The 23,761-nt window shown below is 37.9% G+C and overlaps 1 protein-coding gene across 19 annotated transcripts in view; it reads right to left on the reverse strand.

Annotated features, from left to right (window-relative positions):
- Positions 1–23,761, reverse strand: part of MECOM (MDS1 and EVI1 complex locus) — a 548,915-nt gene that overhangs the window by 11,795 nt on the left and 513,359 nt on the right. For 15 of the 19 annotated variants that reach the window (XM_047729838.1, XM_047729893.1, XM_047729862.1 and 12 more), the window contains 6 exons: positions 19,921–21,277; positions 17,467–17,554; positions 12,130–12,156; positions 6,447–6,613; positions 5,307–5,384; positions 760–929 (listed from right to left, as the gene is read on the reverse strand). In XM_047729838.1, the coding sequence (XP_047585794.1) occupies positions 760–929; positions 5,307–5,384; positions 6,447–6,613; positions 12,130–12,156; positions 17,467–17,554; positions 19,921–21,277 (1,887 nt within the window). The remainder of the gene's footprint in view (positions 1–759; positions 930–5,306; positions 5,385–6,446; positions 6,614–12,129; positions 12,157–17,466; positions 17,555–19,920; positions 21,278–23,761) is intronic. The other 4 variants (XM_047729855.1, XM_047729845.1, XM_047729944.1 and 1 more) reach the window with 3 other exon arrangements.

Here is a 23,761-nt window from a genome sequence, read left to right on the forward strand (position 1 = left end):
CATGTCAACAATCTTCGATCACTAATCTCTGAAAAGTTACCCTGGGGATATTCTCTGAACTGTAGGACCTCTGCAAACACAGTTATGGTTTCTAAGTTAATATTCAGAGCGCAATATTCTGGGGCTGCCACTGTGGAAACATTGCCATGCCCGGAGTCCCCATTTTGCACCAATATGCGGAAAGATTGCTCCCTGCAATTTAGGAAATCCTGATTCATAACTCTCTATGAGATTGGGTCATGGTTCTCTTTGTCTGAGATTACCCATAATTGAGATGAATCCAGGAGAATAAGAAAACAATCCAAATAAGGTCCTGAGTTGTATGTTATTCACCAATCACGGCACTCTATAATCTAAAGGGAAACACGCTGCAAATTTTAGGATCTGTTTCTGGTGTCAAAGTGAAAGGAGAGAAGAAAGGTCATAATTATCTCTTTTTTTAAAAGTATAGTTGCCATACAATATTATTCATGATTATCTTTTAAAATAAGAAAATTGACTGGGGCCCCCGGGTGGCTCAGTGGGTTAAGCCGCTGCTTTCGGCTTAGGTCATGATCTCAGAGTCCTGGGATCGAGCCCCGCATCGGGCTTTCTGCTCAGCAGGGAGCCTGCTTCCTCCTCTCTCTCTGCCTGCCTCTCTGCCTGCTTGTGACCTCTCTGTCAAATAAATAAATAAAATCTTTTAAAAAAAAATAAATAAAATAAAATAAAATAAGAAAATTGAGCCGTCTTCTCCTCCTAACACAACGGATTACCTACCAGACATGTTCCCATTCTCATGTTTCTTTAGGTGTCTGTCTAAGTTGGTTTGTTGACCGAAACACCTATCACATAAGTGACACTTGAAGGGCTTCTCCTTATTGTGGATGTTACGAACGTGTCTCTGCAAGTTGGAAGAGATGCTAAAGGATCTGTCACAGTATTTGCATCTGAAAAATAAGCACAAAGAAAATATTTGCAAGCAAATCCAAAGATATTTCTCAAGACTCATAAGCCAGATATCCAAAATTATCACCCATAAAACATTTTAGAGAAAATGAAAAAGAAGAACACTATTTCCACAGCCAAGATTTCAATTTCAATAGACTTTGATTCCATTAAAGATTTTCATGACTTTACAAAAAACCATAATAAAATATCGACAATTTGATTGGTTCCAAATTTATTAGGGTCATCAGTTTTCATGTTTTCAATAAACCTCACAGAATTAAGGACATTAAGAAATAGTAGTGTGGTTTTACCTTCGACTTAGGACAATACCAATAAATCATTTGTAAACAAACATGAAACAAATTCACATATTCTTCAAATTAAGTAAAAGATCACTCTTAAATTCAAAATTGCAAAGTCAATTAAACAGTTTCTTGGTAGATTCACTTTCTCAATTGATAAACCTAAAGGAACTTCCATTATCTTCTCAAAAATAGCAGTAAAGAATCCAAACCTTTAAAAACTGAGGCAACGTGAATATTTATCTTGACACCAGACAATAAATTTTTCATAATCTGTAGTGATTACAAGCCCCCAGAGCCCTTACTCTAATAAACTTTAAACTATATCTTTTAAAGGACTTATTTATTTATTTGAGAGAGAGAGTGTGTGTGAATGGGGAGGGGCAGAGAAAGAAGGAGAGAAGCAGACTCCCCACTGATCACGGAGTGGGCTGCAAGGCTCAATACCAGGACATTGGGATCATGACCTGAACGGAAACCAAGGATCAGACACTTAACCCACTGAGCCACCCAGGCACCCCCACCTTTGAACTGTTAAAAAAGAAAGTAAAAGTGGAGCTAAATTCTACTTTTGGAATAAAATAAAGACTTCATTATCTCTGCTCTTCTTATTCCCCCCAACTTTCCATTTCTGTTCTTACAGAGTTTGTGGCATTTCTGAACCAGGTTGGTTTTCCAGGAAAACACTTATTATTTGATGGCTAATTGTTTCTGCCTTCCATGTAATTAAAAAAATTCGTAAGTTATTTTGAAGTTCTCCTTTAAACATAAATAAAAATGTATCCTCCTCACCCCATACACCCCCCAGTTCTTACGGATCAAGAAGAAAAGTGACAATTTATGGGGTAGTCTCCTTTGGCATTTTAAAGTAAAGATTGCATTGTTTGTGTGACTTTTTTGTATGTGTGTTGCTTAAAAAGAAAAAAAGAAGAAGAAGAAGAAGAAAGAGCTTTCTCTAGACGACTTTTAAGTGAAAATTTTTAACCTAGCAGCCAATCTTGAACTTATTCTTCCACATGTGAAGGGCCCTTCTCCCGCTTCTGAACATAGACTCAGTGGTTCGAGTGCTCTACATCAGAAATCACCCCATTCCACTCGAAGTGTTTGGGTTTCTACGGCTGTCTCTACGTGATGCCAGAAGTCTAGTTAGTTCAGTGGGGAAAATAAATCTGTTAAACTAGTTACTTTGGCATAGTATCAATAAACCAACTCAAGGACTGATTTCATTTTTCCCCTTTAAAAAACTGTCCTGGCATGATGAGGCTCCTCAACTTTCCTCACTTACAATATTAATTTAAAAATGCGTGAGACTGGGGCGCCTGGGTGGCTCAGTGGGTTAAGCCGCTGCTTTCGGCTTAGGTCATGATCCCAGGTCCTGGGTTCAAGCCCCGCATCGGGCTTTCCGCTCAGCGGGGAGCCTGCTTCCTCCTCTCTCTCTGCCTGCCTCTCTGCCTGCTTGTGATTTCTCTCTGTCAAATGAATAAAAATCTTTAAAAAAAAAAATTATAAAAAAAAAATTATAAAAAAAAAATGCGTGAGACCCCACATTCATAGTAGTTGTGTTATTTTAGCCTCTGCTTTTGAAAAATATATATATATGAGTCATGGCCTCCTCTGCAATAACTCTGTTGACTCCCAAGGCCCACTACAATGAGAATAATGATACAATTAGCACAATTGTGCTGTACTGACCAGAACAACCTCAAAAATGCTACTAGAGAAAACTTACACTCCCATCGAATATTTTTCACTCAAAACATTTTCTATGAACATCATGAATTAGAGAGATTTTGCCTTTGACACACTTCCAGCTTTCTGCTCGTATGCAAAGGGGCTTTTCTTTTTTTTTTTTTTTTAATTTTTTTTTTTTTTCAGCATAACAGTATTCATTATTTTTGCACCACACCCAGTGCTCCATGCAATCCGTGCCCTCTACAATACCCACCACCTGGTGCCCCCAACCTCCCACCCCCCACCCCTTCAAAATTCTCAGATCGTTTTTCAGAGTCCATCAAAGGGGCTTTTCTAAATCTAAAAGACATCATCTACACTAATATAGATAAAAATCAGCCAATAAGAGCATTCTACACAATAATCATCTGTTATTTTTGTATCTTTCCTCTGCTAATGTCTTGGCCAAAAGTTTTGAGTGCTACTGAATAAAAAAAAAAAAAAAAATCATTGCTTTCTGCTCCAATAAATTAGTTAGGGTAGTTAGGAGTCTAAGTTTCTAAAAATTCTTAAAATGAATACATATATCATGGCCAATACACTCATTAAGAATTTGGATGTAAACACAGGGATCATGGGAGCCTTTGAGATCATGGTGTGAGATAAAAACTCTGTCATGGGAGCTCCAAGTCTGGGTTTTAATTCTGGATCTTTTAATACCAGGCTTTACAGAAGGCAATTAACATCTGTGCATCTGAATTTCTTCACTTGTAAAACAGAGGAGCTAGACAAATAATTGTTTAAGATCTCTAGCTATGCCAAAATTCTGGCCTGTGTTTTTAAAAATAAACATACCATTTATGGAGTAGACTAAAACCACTGAACTCAAGTACAGAGCAAAATGAGCACGATATAGTTGAGACCAGATCCTTGGTCATAATAAAATGTAAGTGCTGAAATCTTTCCTTCACTGAAGCAGAATTCCTGGGATCTGAAATTTTTCTCAAAAAGGGAAATCACCTAACAACTTCCATTTTTATATCTCTCTGAGACTTATTCTATAAAGTCCATTCTATTAAAGTAGAAGTATCATTTCTGACTAGTAATTTATAAAACATGTAGGAAAGAAAGAATTTAAGAAAACACTTTATTATTTGCTGAGCTTAAGTCCCTCCAGTTCTCTCTTAAAATATCAATTCTTTTCAAATGAGCATTCATTGATCTGCCCACTTTCTTTTTTCTTATGTGTAAGAAAGTCTTTGAAACCTGAAAAATAATTGATTTTAATGGAAAGAGAGAACATGCAGACGAAAATAATCTTAAGCATATGCACTGCATAAGAATTTCAAAGCAGAATGAAATCATGATGTGACTTAAGGTAAATCACATTTATTCTTTAAAAATTATTTACGACCACCTAGCACTATATGCAAAGCATTGCACATAAAACAATGTAGATTGTATTTTAAGCCACTGAGCCACCCAGGCGCCCCAATGTAGATTGTATTTTAAAACTGAAGAGGATCTTGATAATTTTCACTCTTTAGTAAACAATAATATTAAAGTTATACACATGTCCCATGTGTCACATGGCTGATTTTGACATTTAACAGAATAAGCCAAGAGATAGTTTAGAAATTGTTGGTAGAATTTCCCCTCTTCCTATAATATAGTCTATTTCATCTTTTCTGCCCCTACTTCCTTACTGTCTCCCACTTCTCCAGGTTTAAGGTCTATTCCTTAAACCATCTAATGGGACCTGGGGACACATATGGAGCTACACGAGGGAAATAAAGTTACACACCACTTGTCAACTCCTCACAGAGATTTAAGACTTGAGAAAGAGAGGCTGCAATGTTCTGATTACTGTCAATTAATACTGCACCAATTATTGAGGAGAGAGAGCATTAGTTTTTTAAATGGGGGTACCTGGTGGCTCAGACAGTTAAGCGTCTGACTCTTGATTTAAGCTCAGGTCATGATCTCCGGGTGGTGAGAACGAGCCCCGTGTCAGGTTCTGTGCTAGGCATGGAAACTGCTTAATTAGATTTTCTTTCTCTCTCCCTCTCTGCCTCTCCCCACCCCATACTCTCTCTCACTAAAACAATAATAATGGTCTTTAAAAAGCTAACATTTCTTAAATGCTTATTCTATCCTAGATCTAGATCTAGATCCTAAGTCTAGATCCTGCTAGACCTTTTAAACTGAGATGTCCAAAGCCTTGATTTAAAAAATTAGAACTCTTCTACCTTTTATCCTAGCTACTAGTCCATTCTTCTTTGACTCAAAATTGTGAGGACACACAGACATGCACTAAACAGCCTCCTTTAAAATTATGGCAAATACACCCACTCTAATTACTATAACATTTACCAAGGTATTTAGTAAAAATCATTGTCAAACCTGTAAGGCTGCTCTCCTGTGTGTGTTCTCAAGTGCCGTGTTAAGTTCGCAGACCTTGGAAAAATCTTGCCACAGTATCTGTTATGAAAGATGTTTATAAGAGAAAGTCAGCACAATCGACTTTATTTCACTCAAGCCGCGTAGAAGCCAGATGCTGATTCCTGATTTAATTAATCTTGCGTGGAACTCACATGTCTTTGGTATTTAAAATTTGCAACAAAGCCATTCTACAGATATAAATAACTCTACGAATAAAAGTTGCATTATGAGATCTGGTTGAATTTGCTCATGCATAAGCAAGCACTTTATGAAAATAGACTTTAGTTTTGATGACCCCCCCATACGCCTCTTTTATTAACTTTGTATCTTTATAGTTACAAAACAGAACCAGACAAGGGGATAAAAAAATGACAAGAGTCTGTGATTCTGGGCTGATGTAAACAGATTTCAAATGTTTCAACTCATTTTACATGTTAGCTGCAGTGACAACTCGGTACATTGAGTGGTATCAGATCAGACAAGATTCGAAGACCCCATCCATCAAGGTATGTTCCTATAAAAGCTTTTCTGGAAAGAAAGTGACACATTTTCCAAAGAGCAGATAAATTGATATGCCTGAGTCAGATGCCACAAATTTCCGAAGACAATTCAGAAATTATAAGCACAATTTATTGAAAAGAAAAAAAACAAGCTTTACTGTATTACTGATGGGTAACAAGAAACTTATTAACTAGCTTTCTTCACTTATCGACCCTATTCGTCCTTTGTTAATGGCCTTATTCTTCAATGCCATGATAATTAATAAATGTATGCTCGAAGACAGTAGTATTATACCTTCGGATGAAAATAATTAACTGTGAAAGAAAATTCATAAATATCAAAGTGAAACAAGTATTTGGACTCTTTCCAACCTCATTTATCACAACCAAATGGCCTGTGTTAAAATTCTCATTTAACAATAATTTTTTAAAACCACTATTTTTATATCTCCCTAAATAAAGAGTACTTTGAAGTCCTGGAGATCTATCATGGTCACGATTAATCATCCAATCAAGAATAATTTCCAAAACAAACAGCAGGGCCTTTTGCAATCAGAGGGGAGACCTGGGGAAAGCGGGCCATCACGGGCCCTGCGGTCACCTGCAGGTGTAGCGTTCTTTCCCTTTCCGAAGCAGGTTCTCCGGCAGGGCATTGGGAGGAGCTCTGAAGTTGAACATGGAGGGAACTGACTGCAGAAGTTCACTGGCCTCCGGTTTCAGGGCACTGAAGCTCTCCAGCTTCTCCGCCATGTTTTCAATAGCTGACATCTGAAAGGCAAGAGCACAAGACCATGAAGGACCAGTCTGATGTCTTTTCTTCCATAATCATCTCTAGCAAACCAAGAAATCGTTAAGAAAGGGGAAGCATCACATCTGCTGACCACGGTGGACTGGAGAAAAAGGCTGCAGTGTCCCAAAAATAGACCGACAATGAGAGGACTTGCTGACTTAGGAAATAACAAAGGTAGAGAACCATGCTCATAGAATGCTGGCTGAACTTCTTCAAAAGACCTTGGTTAGGCCATTTTGTCATAATTTGATATAGACCTGAGCAATGAAATACATGAGCGATAATAAAGCTTTTTATTAAATTAAGAGACAACATTACTATTACATTATACATTATATACTATATACTATACATATAGTATATATACTATATACTATACATTAGTGAACTGCACATTCACGGAGAGGTCCTGCATGCCTTGCCTTGGTAATAAAAACCATAGGAAGCATGGCATTGCACATAAAGAATTCATAGCACCAAACACATCAAATGTTCCAAAGTTACAGCTTAAGCCAAATGTGTGTAGTGTAGAAAGGAAAAAATTAAGGCGGAAGAAGTGTTTCGCCCAAGACTAGGTTAACTTAATATCTGGATATACTACAATTTTAAGTGGGATCATATACAAGGAATTTTGAAGAAATATTAATTTGTTCTGAGCAAAGACTGAGTTGAAATGACAGTTCATGATACATCATCATGACTTCATGTAATAGAACTTGGCACGGACGTTATAAGGGGAGTAGTTAGCCTAACCACACTCTTAGAGAAATAATCTTAAAACACTATCCTGCCTAATTCTTCCCCTCAAACAACCTAATTTATTTTGCTTATAATCTTCACGTTTCTGTCCACCTGCACATACATCTGACAGTCACAATTGGAGGGTGGCATTTCCTTTGAAAGCCAGCTTGATCCTTACCAACCTCAGTTAGAAGGGCTCTCCCCTTTCCTTCAACCCTCCCAAAATGTTAGGTTTCCTTAGTGCTCATATTTTATTTGGAAGCTGCTTACTACTGAATTTTTAAGTAGAAAAGCAAACTCTCAGGCCATCCTGTTAAATCAACTCACCCATTATTTATTTGGTTCTCAGGCACTATGCCACTGGAGAACTCAGAAAGCTGTTAAAAAGGTGTTTGCACTCTAGATGCACTCTGAGTTTCTCAAAGAGCTGGGGTGTTAGACCAGGAGACTCCACACAAGGACAAGAACAGTAACAACTGCACATTCAAACAACTGCTTAACCCAAGGGGAGGATTCTTTCACTGATGGGATGGCAGGACCGAACTGAAGGCCTAATTTATGAGCTTAGGATAGAAAGAAAACGCAACACTTTGCACTCAAAATGAAAATTAACAAAATCTCTATTCCGTGGCCGTGCAGCTGAACAGAATACCAGTGACTCCTTACGGTGAAGCAAAATCTTCACTGAACAGCCAGACGATGATTCTTTTCCTACAAAGGGAACAGTGTATGCTCGATCCTTCAAATGACTATTCATGTTGTAGTTAGCTCTCTCTTTTCCCTTTATCCCGGAGCCTGCCCTCTCATTTCATGCCCGGACTCCTAATGCTAGCTACAAATTGCAACGTACAGGGTACCACTGCCAATTTGCCAAATGTCTTTCATCAAACACCGTGCAAAAAAATCTCGGAGGAAAGTCAAGATACATTTACTTGTCAGACAACAAATGTGAACGCATTGGGAGGCGGTAGGGGCTCTAAGCTCAGGGGTTTGATTCATAATCACTCAGCTGCTAAAACATTCCCCACAGATGCAAGTGGACAGCACATTTGTCACTATGAAGGATTTTGACACCTACTGATCACAGGGCAGAGATATGGAATGATGATGCTGCTCAGAGAGGTTGGCGGAAACTCTGTCCCTGCAGAATACGATCATTATCCCCCTCCAGCCGGAACATTAGCATTTTCATCTTACTTTGGGTTTTATTTATTAAAAATCAATCCAGAAATATTTTATGATACTATTTTATTTGCATTTATTCCTCCTAATTGTTTCTTGCAGAAAATCATTTTGATATTCCACCCTTCGTGGAATAAATTGTCTAAGTGAAAAATGACCTCTGGCCTTCAAGCTGATTAACAGAAACAAGTAAGGGTCAGGGTCACAATCGCATATATTTATTGGGAAGAGTAAGTGCATGGGTGATGATTATTAATGTTTTATTTATGTACATTTAATATTTGAGTAAAGTTTCATTATCTAGAGGTTTTAAATCATTTGAGTGTCCGCCCTGCTGACACACTTAGATTCCTGCAGTAATATATCTTATAGAAACACTTTGCCTTTTATATGGAAAATAGCTTACTCATGACTATTATTCTCGGCTTTCATCTCTAGCACATATAAACTACAAGTTCTTCAGGTTATTTAAGAGCAAGTGGCTGTTGAGAAATGTGTCTTGCTGTAGTAGTGGCTAATACCTCCTTTTGAAGAAAGATCGCTGTGATTACATTACCTCAAATTATTTCAATTTGGGGAAACTATCAAGAAACAAGAAAATACACTATGGGCTTGATGACTAAACACTGACATTCTTAAAGATAACAGGAAAAAAATGGGGGTGACCTGAATGCTTCTCTTAAAAGCCACCACCTACCTTTGGTTTCTCACATTAAAGGAAAAGAGGATTAAATAGGAGTGAGGAAAAGGGAGAGAAGGAAGATGGGAAGTGAGCCAAGGGTAGTTATTAACACCATGTGTACACACAAGCACACACACACTCATGCACACCCACACCCACACACCACTCTGTCCAGTTAGCAACCACCAAACATAAAAGCCACCACCGAATCCTCCCTTTCATCTTTGTAAGATTTGCTCTCACAGCACTTGACCTCAGTTGAAAAGAATATGTTTCCCCACTAGGACAGACAGAAGTGACTTAGACAGCTGCCAGTTGGATAGGCTAGCAATTCTATGACCAACATCAGTCTGCCTCTGTCTTGGATTAAGGTGTTGGATTAAGATGAGCTTCATCTGGTGCATGGGTCCAAGCCCGAACTTTCTCACTCTGTGTGCTGACTTGTATGATGGTCTTCCTGAAATAACATGCCTTTTACAAGAGAAGTAGCAAGTTTTGACATTCATTTGGAAGTCTGGCTTGGTATGTTAAAAATCAACATGAACTGGGATCTATGGAACAGAATCTAGCTAATTGCATATTTCAATTTATGAAAAATCCAATGAAGAGGGCAATGTGTACTACTATGAAAAAGAAATTTGCTGAGAATGGGGAAAATAAAAGAGGAAAAATTAGATCATATATTTTAGAAATGCATTGCCCTGTATCCTATTAATGTCATAGGCTAATCTCTGATCAGTAAATGACAGGTTTTTTTCTATGGAACAGTAATTTTTATTTATATATATAATAGCTGTTGATGGTATCTGCAGCCCAGATGTCTGGAAGAGGAAGTCATTGCACCCCCTTTCCATCCCCAAGAGGCTATTAACTTTATACTGACGCAAACTAATATTTAGACAGAATTCCCTAGATCCTACCAAAAAATGTAGCTATCTCTCTAGTCAAATAAAGTTAGTATTTTTAAAAACATTTCAGCAGGCAAGATATCATCAAGTGGGTTCTAAGCACTTAGCTTAACATTTATTATCTGGCAGCCAATAATTGATGACATAAAGAAGTTTCTCATTAAAACCATTAAAGTGACAATCTGATTATATGAAATGATATGTCCAATGGCACCATGAATTATGTGACCTAATGTTTTACAAATTAGATTACACATGCCTTTATCGTAAAACAACTAACTTTTCATAAATAACTTATGATGGGAAAGTTTGTAGATTTGGTGGACTTCTATATTTGTTCAGTTGATAATCTTGAGAAATCTCAAAATCATGGCCATTTGGGGGAGAGGTAAGTATTCATAGTTTATGGCTATCTCATTCCATGTATCACATTCAGTGGTCATGATTATGAAATCCCTTAGAATCTGTTTACCATTAAAATTATAAACTTTAATATTTTAGTAGTTCCCACTAATATCTATGTTTTATAATACAAATATAAACCATGGCTCTGAAAACTATATGATTTAGGGAATGTGAGTGTTTCCAAAGCATTACAATGTCAGTTTCTATACCATTGTATTAGCAGGAAAGGGAGACTAACTTAAAATCTGAATTGGCTTTTGTAAATGGATAGAACCATTGGGCATTTACGTAGGGGACAGCATCTTATGAAGCAGCCAACCACATAGGTACTGTCAAGTAACACTCCACCTTAGAAAGGATGAGGACCCTATGCCACAATACTCAGAATGGACCTCTGCCAGGGAGGACAGAAGAGGAACATTGGAAATATAGACAGTGTAATCAAAGCACAGCCCCATCAGCTGTACAAATTTGTCTAAGAAAGTCGTGGTCTCTCTCTCTCTTTTCCTCTCTCTTCTCTTCTCCCTCTTCTCTTAATCTCTTTTGGAATAAATGAACTTAATCCTTAAATGTCTATCAAAATGAGAAAAATCACAGTTCATCACATACTCCATGGAAGAAATAAAATGGATGAATTTCTGGTAAAGAAAATCTAATGTCAGATAGAGGAAATAGGTGCTAAAATAAGTGCTAAAGTGCTCCGACTTAAAGTAACTTCTCTATCATTATATGGTGACCAAAAAGACTAAACTATAGTCCAAGATTTTACACATATCTCAGAATCAGAATAGTTTTGAGTAAAGAAGAGAATGAAGTAATAGAAGTACATATAATCAGAGGAAATTTTGTAATATATGTTATTTATATGTATTTCCATCGACTCAAGTTTTGAGAGTGAAAACTAAGCAAGCAGTCTTCTTTGTATCTTGAACAAAAAAATAAAAATAAATAAAAATAAAGCTGTCCCCTAGTATCATTACCTGACAACTGACTGAATCTGGAAACAGGAACTGAAAGTTGAGGAAGTGAGCCCCAAGGCTGAAAGATTCATTCACTAGTTAGATATGGATTTTTAAACATTTAGTCTTATTATTCCAAATAGCCAGAACCAAGTTCAGCCCTGGGATATACGGATGTGAATTCCAATGTCAGCTTGTGTCTACATGTAAGTTCAGGTTTTAACCTTTTGAAGGCTTTATCAAAAGCATCTTTAACATGCTGATACAGGCTCCCCCAAATAATGGTTGTTTCCACTTAGTGACCCATCTCGAAGGCTCTTTTAACGACATACTCCCCAGTGCCGAGAAACAGTTCTACATCAAGGTATAATTACATGAAATGGGTCAAATTTATAAAATAAACTTCTTTCTGTCAACAATTTATAGCACACTAAATGCCCAATTAAAATGGAAAAGTATTTTGCAGCTTGACGAAGCTGGAAAGCAATCCGCTGAAGCCGTATCATTTAATGGAAAGCGGCTCAGAATTCTTTATGTCTGCATAGCATTTTATAATATAAGTTGTTTTCCTTTTAATGCTACATTATTTTAGTCAAAAATATAAGTAGGAAACTTACCCAAGTTCTCTGATCAGGCAGTTGGAACTGGGAGCAAAATTGAAACAAAAACAAAAAATTACTTCTGTATCAGTATCTTTATTGCAATCTATCCTTTGAGAAATTAACATTTATACGGACTTTGTAATTTTTGTTTATCATGTAACTGTACCTTGAGTAAAGGCTCTGGAAATGAAAATTAAATGTTTTCATAACACTGCTGGATTTCCTCTATTTACCTAAATTAAATTTAGAATCAAGGTTATAAACCAGAATTTTTTTTTCAAGAAAGCTAAACACTACTACCAAATATTAAATAGCAAAGTAGATACTTCCTTCTTATGTGTTTTTAACTCATTGAAAAGGTCCTAAACTTCAATAAATAAAACTTTAGCAATTTCCAGCAACAAATCTAGTCTCTTGCATTTGTATAATGTTAATAACAAAGAAAATAAAGATATTTACTCAAACGTGAATCACTGAGTAACAAAAAGGTAATGTACTTGGAAATGCACTGCTTGACTTTTAATAGCTTGGGATTCAGACCATTATGGCCAAAATACATAAGGATATTAAGTAAAAGAACTACAAATAGTTACCTATGTCAACTTAAGAATCACTGGGGAAAACTTCAGTGAATTGGGAACACTTCCAGGGAGCATAAATGTTGTATCCTTAAAATTATAATTTTGCTTGATTAATGGGGATATTTCTTGCTTTTATAAATTATGCTATCTTTAATAAGGAAGATACATAGTTTTTAAGGATAAAAAATTTATTGCAGAAGAAATGTAACAATAAAAAATACCTTGCTGAAAGCAAAATAGAAGATGAAGGACAAAAGACTTAAGTGATTTTCACATCAATATATGAATGGTAACTTGGAAAAAGACTAACTTTTTCCAAGTTCTTAGAGATATAGTAATAGGATAGTCAGACACTTTAAAAACAAGGAAATAAAAATGAGTGAATAAAGGCCAGAAACAGAAGTAAAACAGAGTCTTTGTTGCAGATGCATACAAAACCAAACATCTGGAAATAAAATGTATTAACAACCAAAAACATATTTAGAGTATAGGAAACTCAATCCAAGGAATAAGAGCTGGCTTTACGTAAGAGCGTAACTACCAAATGATTTCTATGGCAGTTCAAACGAGCCATCAGTGTAAATGCAAAGTACCTAAAATGCAAATTGCCCAATGAAATGGACATTCCAGAGATCACACATTCATACCATTCCCTCCATCTCACCTACTTGTGGCTGTCATTCCTTTTCAAAATTATTATCTGAACTAAGACCCCACAATTTTCAACCATGTATCCAGGAAGAAACTCTACAGTACTTATTTTCACCTACATTAAACTAACTTATAATAGAAAAGTAGAAATCTAAATAGTCCCCTAGTGGCCTGACACAGAAAGCATACTTCTTTAAAAATGGAACAAAGTGCAGAATTTAGACCCTGAGAATGAAAAAAAAAAAAAAAAAGAGGCATTATCTTCTAATTTTATATGTGTTCCAATATCTTCTAGATATATTTTTTAAAAATTTTATTTATTTATTTGACAGAGAGAGAGATGACAAGTAGGCGAAGAGGCAGGCGGGGTGGTGGGGAAGCAGGCTCCCTCCTGAGCAGACAGCCCAATGTGGGGCTCGATCCCAGGACCCCGAGACCATGACCTGAACTGAAGGCAGAGGCTTACCCATTGAGCCACCCAGGTGTTCCTCTTCTAGATATTTTTGACAAGATTTTTAAAAATATATTTTCTTATTCCAAGAGGCAGTGAGATGGCATGATAATCTTTCAATAAAATTCAATAAATATCTAAGTATCTATTGATGTGTTCACCTTTCATTGATTAGGAAATGTGCCCTGGGGAGAGTCATGCTGAGTAGAATACAAAGATATACAAAAATTATAAAATCAGGCTTGCCCATAGAATACCACTACCATGAATTTATATTCCTATATCTATGTTTTCCCTAAAACATTAACAATATGTGGTCTCCTTCATTACGATGGTGATATTATTATTAGAACCCTGAGAAATACATACGGAAAGTATTATTCCCATTTGGAAGCCAAAGATACAGAAGCCCCAGAGGGACAGTGTGACTTACTCCAGTGTACTTTAAATGGAAAATGGAGTCATAAATGGTCTTATCCAAGCATTTATTTAGCTACAAAATCATGGCAAGCCCTGGGAGCAGAGGCTAGGTCTTCCATTTTGGCCTCCTGCGGCGCCCTTACTGCTGGCCAACAGGCAGTGCTTGAACACAGTAAGGGCCTTTCCCAGTGCTTCTAGATCCTTGTATAGTCCCACCAAAGAAGGTGGGCTCAGAAGATGGCAGGAGAGTATTTTACTGGCATTGTTTTACATTCAAAATGGAATACTTCTGCATTCACTAATAATGAAAGCTTTCCCTCATTTAGGTCCTTCCTCTTGCCAGGCAGAATGTGTTCTACCATGTTATGTACATGAACACTAACCCGCACAGCCGGCCAGGTAAGGCTGGAAGGGACGTTCCCATCACGCTGATGGAGAAGGCTCAGAGAGATGAACTGCACTGCTCAAAACCGAAGCATTTTTGCTAGTAAGCAGGAAAGCCCATCATAAAGCAGTCCTTTCTGGCCCCATATCCTGGTAGGTTGTCTTCGTTTGTTGGTGTTTGTTTAAGGGAAAGTGGATCTTGGGGCTAGGACTGAATTGATGGAGTACTAGAAAGAATTCTGCTGCAACTTTAGGACACCTGAAGCAGATTTTCTGAAAGAACAGACTCTTAGGTCTGAAGGCTTGATGAAAAGGGGGTGGCACAATCTTCTCTGGGTTATTTCACCTGTATCCCAGGGATCCAGAGCCGTTACACACGAAAACAGCCACGATGGTTATAAAAAATTATAAAATCTTTCCGTAACAGTTGGTAAATAGCCTCTGAGGCAGGAACCTTGAATGGTTCCCCTCCGGCCCTGGATGCATCTCCAAAGACCCTTTAGGCAGCCCACCAGCCAGCAAGTACAGCATTGGCAGTTGGTGCAGCAAGGACTTCCAGGATCCTGCTCCAGGATGCCAGGAGTCCCGTCTGCTTGGTCAGGAGTTGACACACGGGGTGTTCAGTGTGTCGATTATCACTCTCAAGTCTATTTTTTTTTTTTTTTTCACTCTCAAGTCTTATTATAACAGCAGCAGTAGGCAGTCCCTTCCACTGAGACGGGACCCTCGGTGTCGGAAGGAAGCATACACTGCCACTGTGTTCCTGCAGGCATGTTTGTGGGGCTCTGCTGCCAGCATTGGACAGATGCCTCATCTTTTGTGATCCTTTGCTCACTTTGGAACTGTCAAGAGAGTAGATTTTCTTCTACCATTTGGTTAAAAATATGTACATAGTCTAATAATACTTGCATGCACATGTGGAGTTATTTAGGGACAAAACTGCTCATCTTATGAACAAGTGAATTCACTTTGGCTAGCTAGAAATCTTTGAACGTCAGAGAGAATAGGGACTTGCCACCCAGCTCCTCCATCTTACAGATAAGGAGCTAAGTGCCAGGTAGCCCGAGTCACCTGAGGATCCTGCATCCCAGTCTTTTTTCCTCTCCATTATACCGTGTACCCACAGCACTTAATCTGGAAGTGGTTAGTTGCTAGATTTTATTTATTTATTTATTTATTTATTTATTTAAGATTTTACTTATTTATTTTTGACAGAGAGAGCTCACAAGTAGACGGAGAGGCAGGCAGAGAGAGAGAGAGGGAAGCAGGCTCCCTGCCGAGCAGAGAGCCCGATGCGGGACTCGATCCCAGGTCCCTGAGATCATGACCTGAGCCGAAGGCAGCAGCTTAACCCACTGAGCCACCCAGGCTCCCCTAGTTGCTAGATTTTAAAGATAATTAGAATATGAGAACAATTTGATTATTGTAACTAAATGTATAAACCTATAATATCCCCATGAGCAGCTAGTTATAATTAGAAAGTAAGTTCTCAAGAAAGACAGACCTTTGATGCACTCTCTGACACAAAATGCATGTTATGTTCAGCTTTATTAGCCCATGAGGCCTAAAAGTGCAATTTAAATCAACCTAAATGTAAACTGTAAGTACCTGATAAACATTTACCTATTTTATAATGTATTTCTTTTCCATAAAGTGATTATCATGATATCAAATAATATCATTCCTTAGTTTTCCTATAAAAAGTGAATACTACCTGGAACATTTCTAACTCCTTTAATATTAAATCATATATTTTCTATACTTTGAAATAGAATTTTTGAGCAATGATAGATTTCTCCAGCTAACCAGAACACGTACTGCTGTTCTCATACTCTCTTGTTCAGGACGTTGGGGAAGTACTTGAAAAGTTGAAGAAAGGGTGGCAGAGCGGGAGCAGGCAGAGAGGCTGGGATAGTCATATCCCCAGATAATTTAATTACCTCATAACATTCTTTAAGACAGCTTGCATAAAATTCCACCACTTTCATTAGAAGAGCATAGTTTTTCATTTGAATATATTAAAACAATGAATTAGTTCACTGATTTTAAGCATTTTCATAAAAACTTTGCTTACCATCTATAAAGATCAGAGTTTATAACCCTTAAAAAATTAGAAATAAAAAGCAAAATATCAGGTTAAAAAATACACACTTAAGATGCTTATATATTTGGTCTTTCAATAGGATTCTCCACATTTTGATTGCTCCATACACCAGTTTTTAAAAATAACCAAATGTGTAAGGACAGAGGGATGAACCAATTAGACGGCACTGCTCTGCATTTTCCTTGCGATGAGAAACTATATATATTTTGATAAATGGACACAGATCCATTCAGCAAATGGCTCTGTGTATTGTGGTAAATTCTTGTGCAATTACAGAACTTTGCTGGAATGCCCAGCAGTCCCTAGATAAATTCCTTCACCCTCTATGGTAACAACTTGTCAGGTAGACTCATTTCCTGTTTTTTATCTGAGCACTAAAGGAACTTGAAGGACCTTCATGAGTTTGGGACGAGTCGCAGTATGATCTGTCTCTTACTAGCAGTAATTTTTAAACACAAAAGACAACTTCAGCATTATTTTCTTAACTGAACTTTGCTCACTCCAAAATAACTTTGGCTCCATAAGTAGTTAACAGCAGACAATAATTTAACACCCCCAAAACACGCTGTTTTTACACATAGATTAATTTCTTTTTCTTTAAAGAGTTTGGGTTTTAATTCTGCTAGAATTTCCTGTGTTCTTCCACAGCAGCGTCATAGGAAATCCTAATGTTCTCAAGATTTCTTTCATTTCATTGCACCTGCTTTTCAGGATCAACAAGTTGGTTTACAAGCTTGAAGTCTCAAATTCAAAATACTTACTTGTGGGTGAAATAAGAATCCTGGAGAAGGTCTCAAGTATTTCTCTTTTAAAGCTTCAAGTGGGTCAGTTAGTTTTCTTTTCTCTACTCTGAAAGGTTAAAATTAGTTTTTGGAGATGAATCAGTCTCATATATCAATCACCATATAATTACTGACATTTCAAACAGTTAACAATAAAGCAAATGGTAGGTTTCTGGGAAGAACACTAATAAAAATATAAAGACATCTGTTCGGTTCTTGAAGAATACTCAGGGCACTTCTAGGCACTATTTATAAAGGCAAAATCTTATTGAATGGCGAGTAATAACAATAATGAGGAAATATAAAAAAATGAAGACTCATGAAACCAAAGACATTGGTCACACATTTGTACCTTTCTATTTCAAATGGAGACAAGAACTCTGGATGATTTTGAAATCATGACAGAGTCCATTTTGAAAATTAAAGTCATTTTCTACCAAGAAACTGTTCCCCTAAGTTATTCAGTATGTTTCTCCCATCCTTACCAATGACAGCAGGAGAGTTTCTAAGTATACTGTGCACCCTGCCATCCACTCTTTGTGGTTTAGGTGTCTTCTTTTGGATGACAAAAGGGAGTGGAGGGTAAAGGAAAAGGAACTTTTTGAAGACAGAGGCATATACAACTTATCTACATACCCCTTCTGCCTTTAGAAATGTTTGTCATTCTATTTACCATTAAGTATACAGGAAATGAGATCATGGATTAAATTAATTTCTTTCACCAACTGTTGGTAGTTTTAAGAACTGTTGAATAAGTATGCTTTTAAAATAGAATCAAAATTAATACAAACAACTACCACTTCTTGAAATTTTGTATATGCTATATTTTGCATACACTACTTCACTTACTGAAATAGATGCTCTTATACCCCTTTTATGGATTTAAAAAAAAGTTTGAGACATGGGAAAGCTGAGATTTCAACTCAGGTCTTACACTAAAACTGGTGTTTAGGTTTTTCATGACTTTGGTAAAATGACAGGCCTAGGCCCTTAATTCAAAGTGAAATGCCAGAGAGGGGAATGAGTTTCAACTAAGCATGAGGAAGGTTAGGGGGTGAAGAAGAGTGTAACAGGTGGGTGGAGGGATTGAAAGCTCACTGCCACTGGGAGGGTCTAAGAAAAAATGTCTGAGGAGTTCTCTTCACAAAGGGCTGAGATCTATCACTGATTTGGAAACACAACTTTCCTGGCAATGTGTGCCATACAAATACAACCCACGCACAAAATAGGGAAGTGCTGTTTTCCCTTCTTTTCCCTTCTCTTATTGGAACTGCCACAGGAAGCAAGACATGATAACTGAAAAAAGTGCCCAAGCGTAATACCGATGGCTCAGGGATATTTTTGTATTGTCCTTTATAACCCCTTCCAGTGGGGTTAGCCCTCAACATACCGCCAGCATTTCTTAGTTACTGTATTACAGATGATAGGAGGCAGAAGAGGAGATTTTAGTGAAAAAGGGTTTACAGCTCAAGTTCCTATTAAGTAATAGGAATCAATAAGTATTGTTGAATGAAAGAGTAGCACAAACTTGACTGTTTGTAAAGGACAATCGGGTAAAAATGTGAAAATAGTCTCCTCTTAAAACAAGTCCGATAAACAATGATCCACACCTTCCATTATTTCTTGACAATGTTCAAGACTTGAGTGAGAAAGTAAATGTGAAAATGCTTGGTAATGTTTAAAATACATAATAAGCATAATTACTCTTACTCATACTTTTAAAGAAAGCTGGTATTTAAAAACTAAATCATTCTGAATGTCAAGTGAGTGTTACAGAACACTTGCCTAAGAGGCTTTTTATTAAGCATATATGTTTCCCCCAAAGAATTTTTGGATGCATCAAAGGAAACTGGATAATGAAGGTATAAAGAGACGCATTCCTTCCAAACTAACCATTCACATTATATACAAGACATTTTTGTGACTAATATTTCATTTACTTTGGGCTCCTGGGAGATTTACTTAGCAACAGAATGTGAACAGTACTTACTAAGGATGTATTGGTAGGTTAACAAAGAGAAAACCCACGCTGTTCTATGCCCCACTTCATTCCAAATATCCTGACCCATTTAAGTCCCCACACATATTTGCATTAATCCTCCAGGAGCCTCATTCTTCTGCTGCTTGACAACTTGCTTTAAATACAGCTTTCCCATATTTTCCACTTAAAAAATGTGTTTAAAAATAAATTTATTGTCAAGGGAAAGAACTCTGTGGGCCTCATCCCAAACCCCAAATTCAGAGACATCCAAAAATAAGTCCAAACCTAATGAGTTGACTGTCTGAGTAAAAAATGAATTCATGAGATCAAACAACTTTACTCTCTGCCTTATTATAATAACAAAAGTAATTTGTTACCAGACACAGCTTTAGAACGTAAAAACTGCCCTCCATACACATGTCCACGTCGAAGCGTCTCCTATCCTCCCTTACCTGTAAATCGGGTCCATAAAGAAAGGAGTGGGTCTAGCGTGCTGCAAGGAACCATCTGATGGGGGTCTTGGTTCAATGTTGCTTCCTTTCTTTTCCCCAAACACGTGGTTTTTACGGGGCTCAGTCAGCTTTGTTCCACTGGCTCTACTCCTACTGCCCATACTTAGATCCAGGGGCTGGTCTTGGCTTGTGGCAGGTGTTGCTGGAGGCTTGGAGGGTCCTGGAGTCAAGGGTTTCTCGTCCTTTCGCTTAGTGGTGAGATCAAAGGGAGACTCAGAGCTTCCCTTCTGCAGTTTCTTTACTTCACCTGGTGATTGGGGTTCCATTTTCAAAGGTAACGATCGCAAGTCTCTATCAGGAAATGGGTACATTGATTGAGAGAATGCTGGAAAAAACGGGAGGGGAAACATGGAAGGGTAAGGTAAAGCTCCAACTTTTTTGTCTTGCAGCCCCACCAGTCCTGTTGAACCAAAGTATTTCTCAGCAATAGAAGCAATAGCCTTTATAGAATCATTCACAGCTCCTGACACCGCAGTCTGCTCCTCTAAAGATGGTGAGAAAATGGAATGATTGCTGTATTCTTTCTTATTATGTATTGAAGCCAGATTCTGAAGAGGGCTTACTTTGTCTTTGAACATTTTACCATTTTCTTTAAATTTCTCTTTATCACTTTCAATGTCACTTTCCAGATCAGAGCCCGAGGTTGTTTCCAGGTCACTGCCACTTGGTGTACTGACATCATCAAGGTCACTACTCTCTGACTGGTCACTGATTTTCTCAAGGGGCCTCTCTTCAGAGGACCTCTCGGGCTGGAGCTCCACTGGCTTATTGTCCCCTACAGATGGGTGTTTAGATAGTGCCTTCAAAATATCCTGTGTAGCTGGCAGTATCTGAGGATGTGTCATGAGGGGACTTTGACTTTTGTTTGTCTGTTCAGTACTTGATAGTCCTTTAACAGGAGAACTAGCAGGTATCAAAGGAGGCCTGTGGTACAAGCCGGAAGGAAACAGACCAGGGAAGCTAAAAGAAAATCCAGGAGCTGTTGGAAAGGTAAGACCAGCGGGATGCCTATTGGCACCGAAATAGTCAGCAAGGCCCGGGTTGGCATGACTCATATTAACCATGGACGTTTTATCCATAGCGGGGGTTCCAGGAAGTGAAATGCCTTGGCCAAAAAATCCACCTGCCGCAAAATGGTTCTTGCCCTCACAAAACCTCCTGTGTTTATTTAAGGAAGACGTAGTGCTGAACATTTGTCCACAGTCTTTGCACTTGATTTGGGTTCTGCAATCAGCATGCATGCGCTTATGACGACAAAGGTTTGAAAACTGAGTATAGGATTTATGGCAGACCTCACCTGTGTGCAAACAACAAAAGAGAATCTCAGGCTTTATGGCAATTGCTGCTGAATTGAGCAAGTATCACAATTGGTTTACCCAGAATTTCAATTAAGAAGCCAGGAAAAGTTGTTGGAGGTACCAATCTGGGTGCTCCAAACACAAAAATCCCCATTTCACTAGATTCCAAAGCAAGGCATCCAACCTGACAAATGTCTTGAGGCAGCACAAATATTCCATATATAAATATATATAAATATTTCTGTCATCCCCACTACATCATATTTTGTATCATATTTGTATACTTAAATATTTAGAGAAAAGTCCAATTCCAGTATACATCGATTTCCCACCCAATGACTACCCTAACAGAATCTTAAAAATTAAAATTCTTAAGCATAAAACATACCAGGAACCCCATTACATTTTTAGACCACCTCGCAAATTCTAAGTCTTAGCACTGAAACAAAATAAAACAGCCTTTCTCTCAACTGGCAACTTTACCTTTATTCCCTCTCCCCTTGGGGGAAAAGCCTGTGACTGTTCTACCATTATTTAATTTGCATTATATCATACGCTCTCATCATTCACACATCAAAGCCACACAACAATGCACATTGTGTATTCTGAGACATTTTTAACAATCATTTTCATGATTTGAGAAAGACTGACATAATTTACAATGGCTCTATTTTAAGACTGCAAAGGAAACTAAATTGAATGTGGCCCATCCTGCATTGCTGGTTCCCATGAACTATGATCACGTCCTCTGACTTCCCCTCACACCAGCGGTTGTGCTAACCTTCCTGCATTTATGAAACCCCCGTCCTTGGGAAATATGTCCACTTGTTGTCATATCTTCACCGGTTATCTCAGGGCTTGACTTCTATGGGGTTTAGCCAATTATGGTAAGCAGGGGAGGGTGCTCAGAGTGCTCTAATCCAGAAAGAACACAGCAGGGTGCGGCTGGGAAAGAACCCGCCTCCTGGGGCATTTGCCAAAAAAGTAGAACATCTTCCTCCCCACGTATGTGAAAACAGATTTAAGTGTATTTTGAGACCAAGCTTCATAACCTTTAAGAACTCTGTTGTTCGGAACGAATCCCCCTCACTTCGCAGTTCGGCAGGATTATCGTGTCCGTTTCCTAAGCATCACATTTTTAAATCTAACTTTAGTAGAGATGAATCCACTTTATGTGTGAGCTTACTGTAAACGATTCTGGGCACATTTAATACATGCAGAAACATGATACGCCTTGTTGGTAGTTACTGAAACAAATTTGTATAAGAAACTAAATTGAAGACAAAACGCAACATTTATTGCTTTCATGGGATGACCGCCTTTAAGCACAGAATGGTTGAGCTCCTGAGTTAAAGCAGTAATAATTGAAAGAGAAAAAAAAAACAAAAACCCAAAGCAGATTTTACAGATTTTACAGATGTTCAGTCATGCAAAACTCACCCAAAAGTTGGATTATCCCACACACCACCAAACAGGAAGTACCAAGTGATCCCATAATATTTCTTTTACTAATAATGATTAAAATGCGCTGTGACATATATCAGGGTACTTAGTAATGGTAAAGGAGCTTTCAGCTGTGGGATGACTCATAACATGATAGAGGCCACAACATGCATTTAATGGGAAGAGAAGATGTGAGTGATTTCTTTTCAAATCATCCTACTGGAATATACTGACCAGAGGCTGCTTTAAAAGTATGTACTCTTTAACCATATACAATAAATATACATGCTATTTAAATTCTTTGATACACTAATTAAAACCATATGATGCAGAGGGCAGAAACATGAGGCTTTCACTGGTTACATTAATTCAGCTATGAGCAATAACAAGAAATAGTAAATAAAATGTCATTGGAATAATAAAAGTGCACTCATCGGGAAAGGAACACTTCTCCTCTGGGCATTAAAAGGCGTTGAGAAAATGTCTTGATGGGTCTTCAACCACGGTATAAACTTTTGAAAGGTTTGCAATTTTTGGCAAAGAAATGTCGCTCTCTAGACTTCTCTCTTAGAGCCGGCTGGATTTAAGAAATCAAGACCTCCTCTATCTCGGAGTAACAGAAGGTGCGTTTGACTTTCCTGGTTGTACCCCCCGTTACACAGATGAGCAATGTCTGTGTCAGGTCTTAAGAACGGAGAATCTGGGATGTTTCCCTAGGCAGGGGCTTTGCTTTTCTCACTTGAAGGTCTGCCCTGGCCCACCACAAACCACCAGGCCTCCAGGTGAACGGTTCAACTGATGTTGAAGTCTATACTCTACTGTAATTTTCTTAGTAATAAGGAATTAGCCAGCAGTTAACATTGCATTTTTCTACTTATTAAACAAATTAAGAGGTATTTTGAATATGTTCAGCCTATTAGAGCATGTGGTTTCTATTTGGGAAGGCCGGAGGTTTCTGTAAAGGCAGTGAGTAATTACCTTAGCGCTGGTGACTTTGGGCTCAAGCTTGGCGGTACACTGTAATAAGAGACAGTTGCCAT

The sequence above is a fragment of the Lutra lutra genome, chromosome 1 (genome assembly GCF_902655055.1).
Source record: "Lutra lutra chromosome 1, mLutLut1.2, whole genome shotgun sequence".
NCBI classification, from domain to species: domain Eukaryota; kingdom Metazoa; phylum Chordata; class Mammalia; order Carnivora; family Mustelidae; genus Lutra; species Lutra lutra.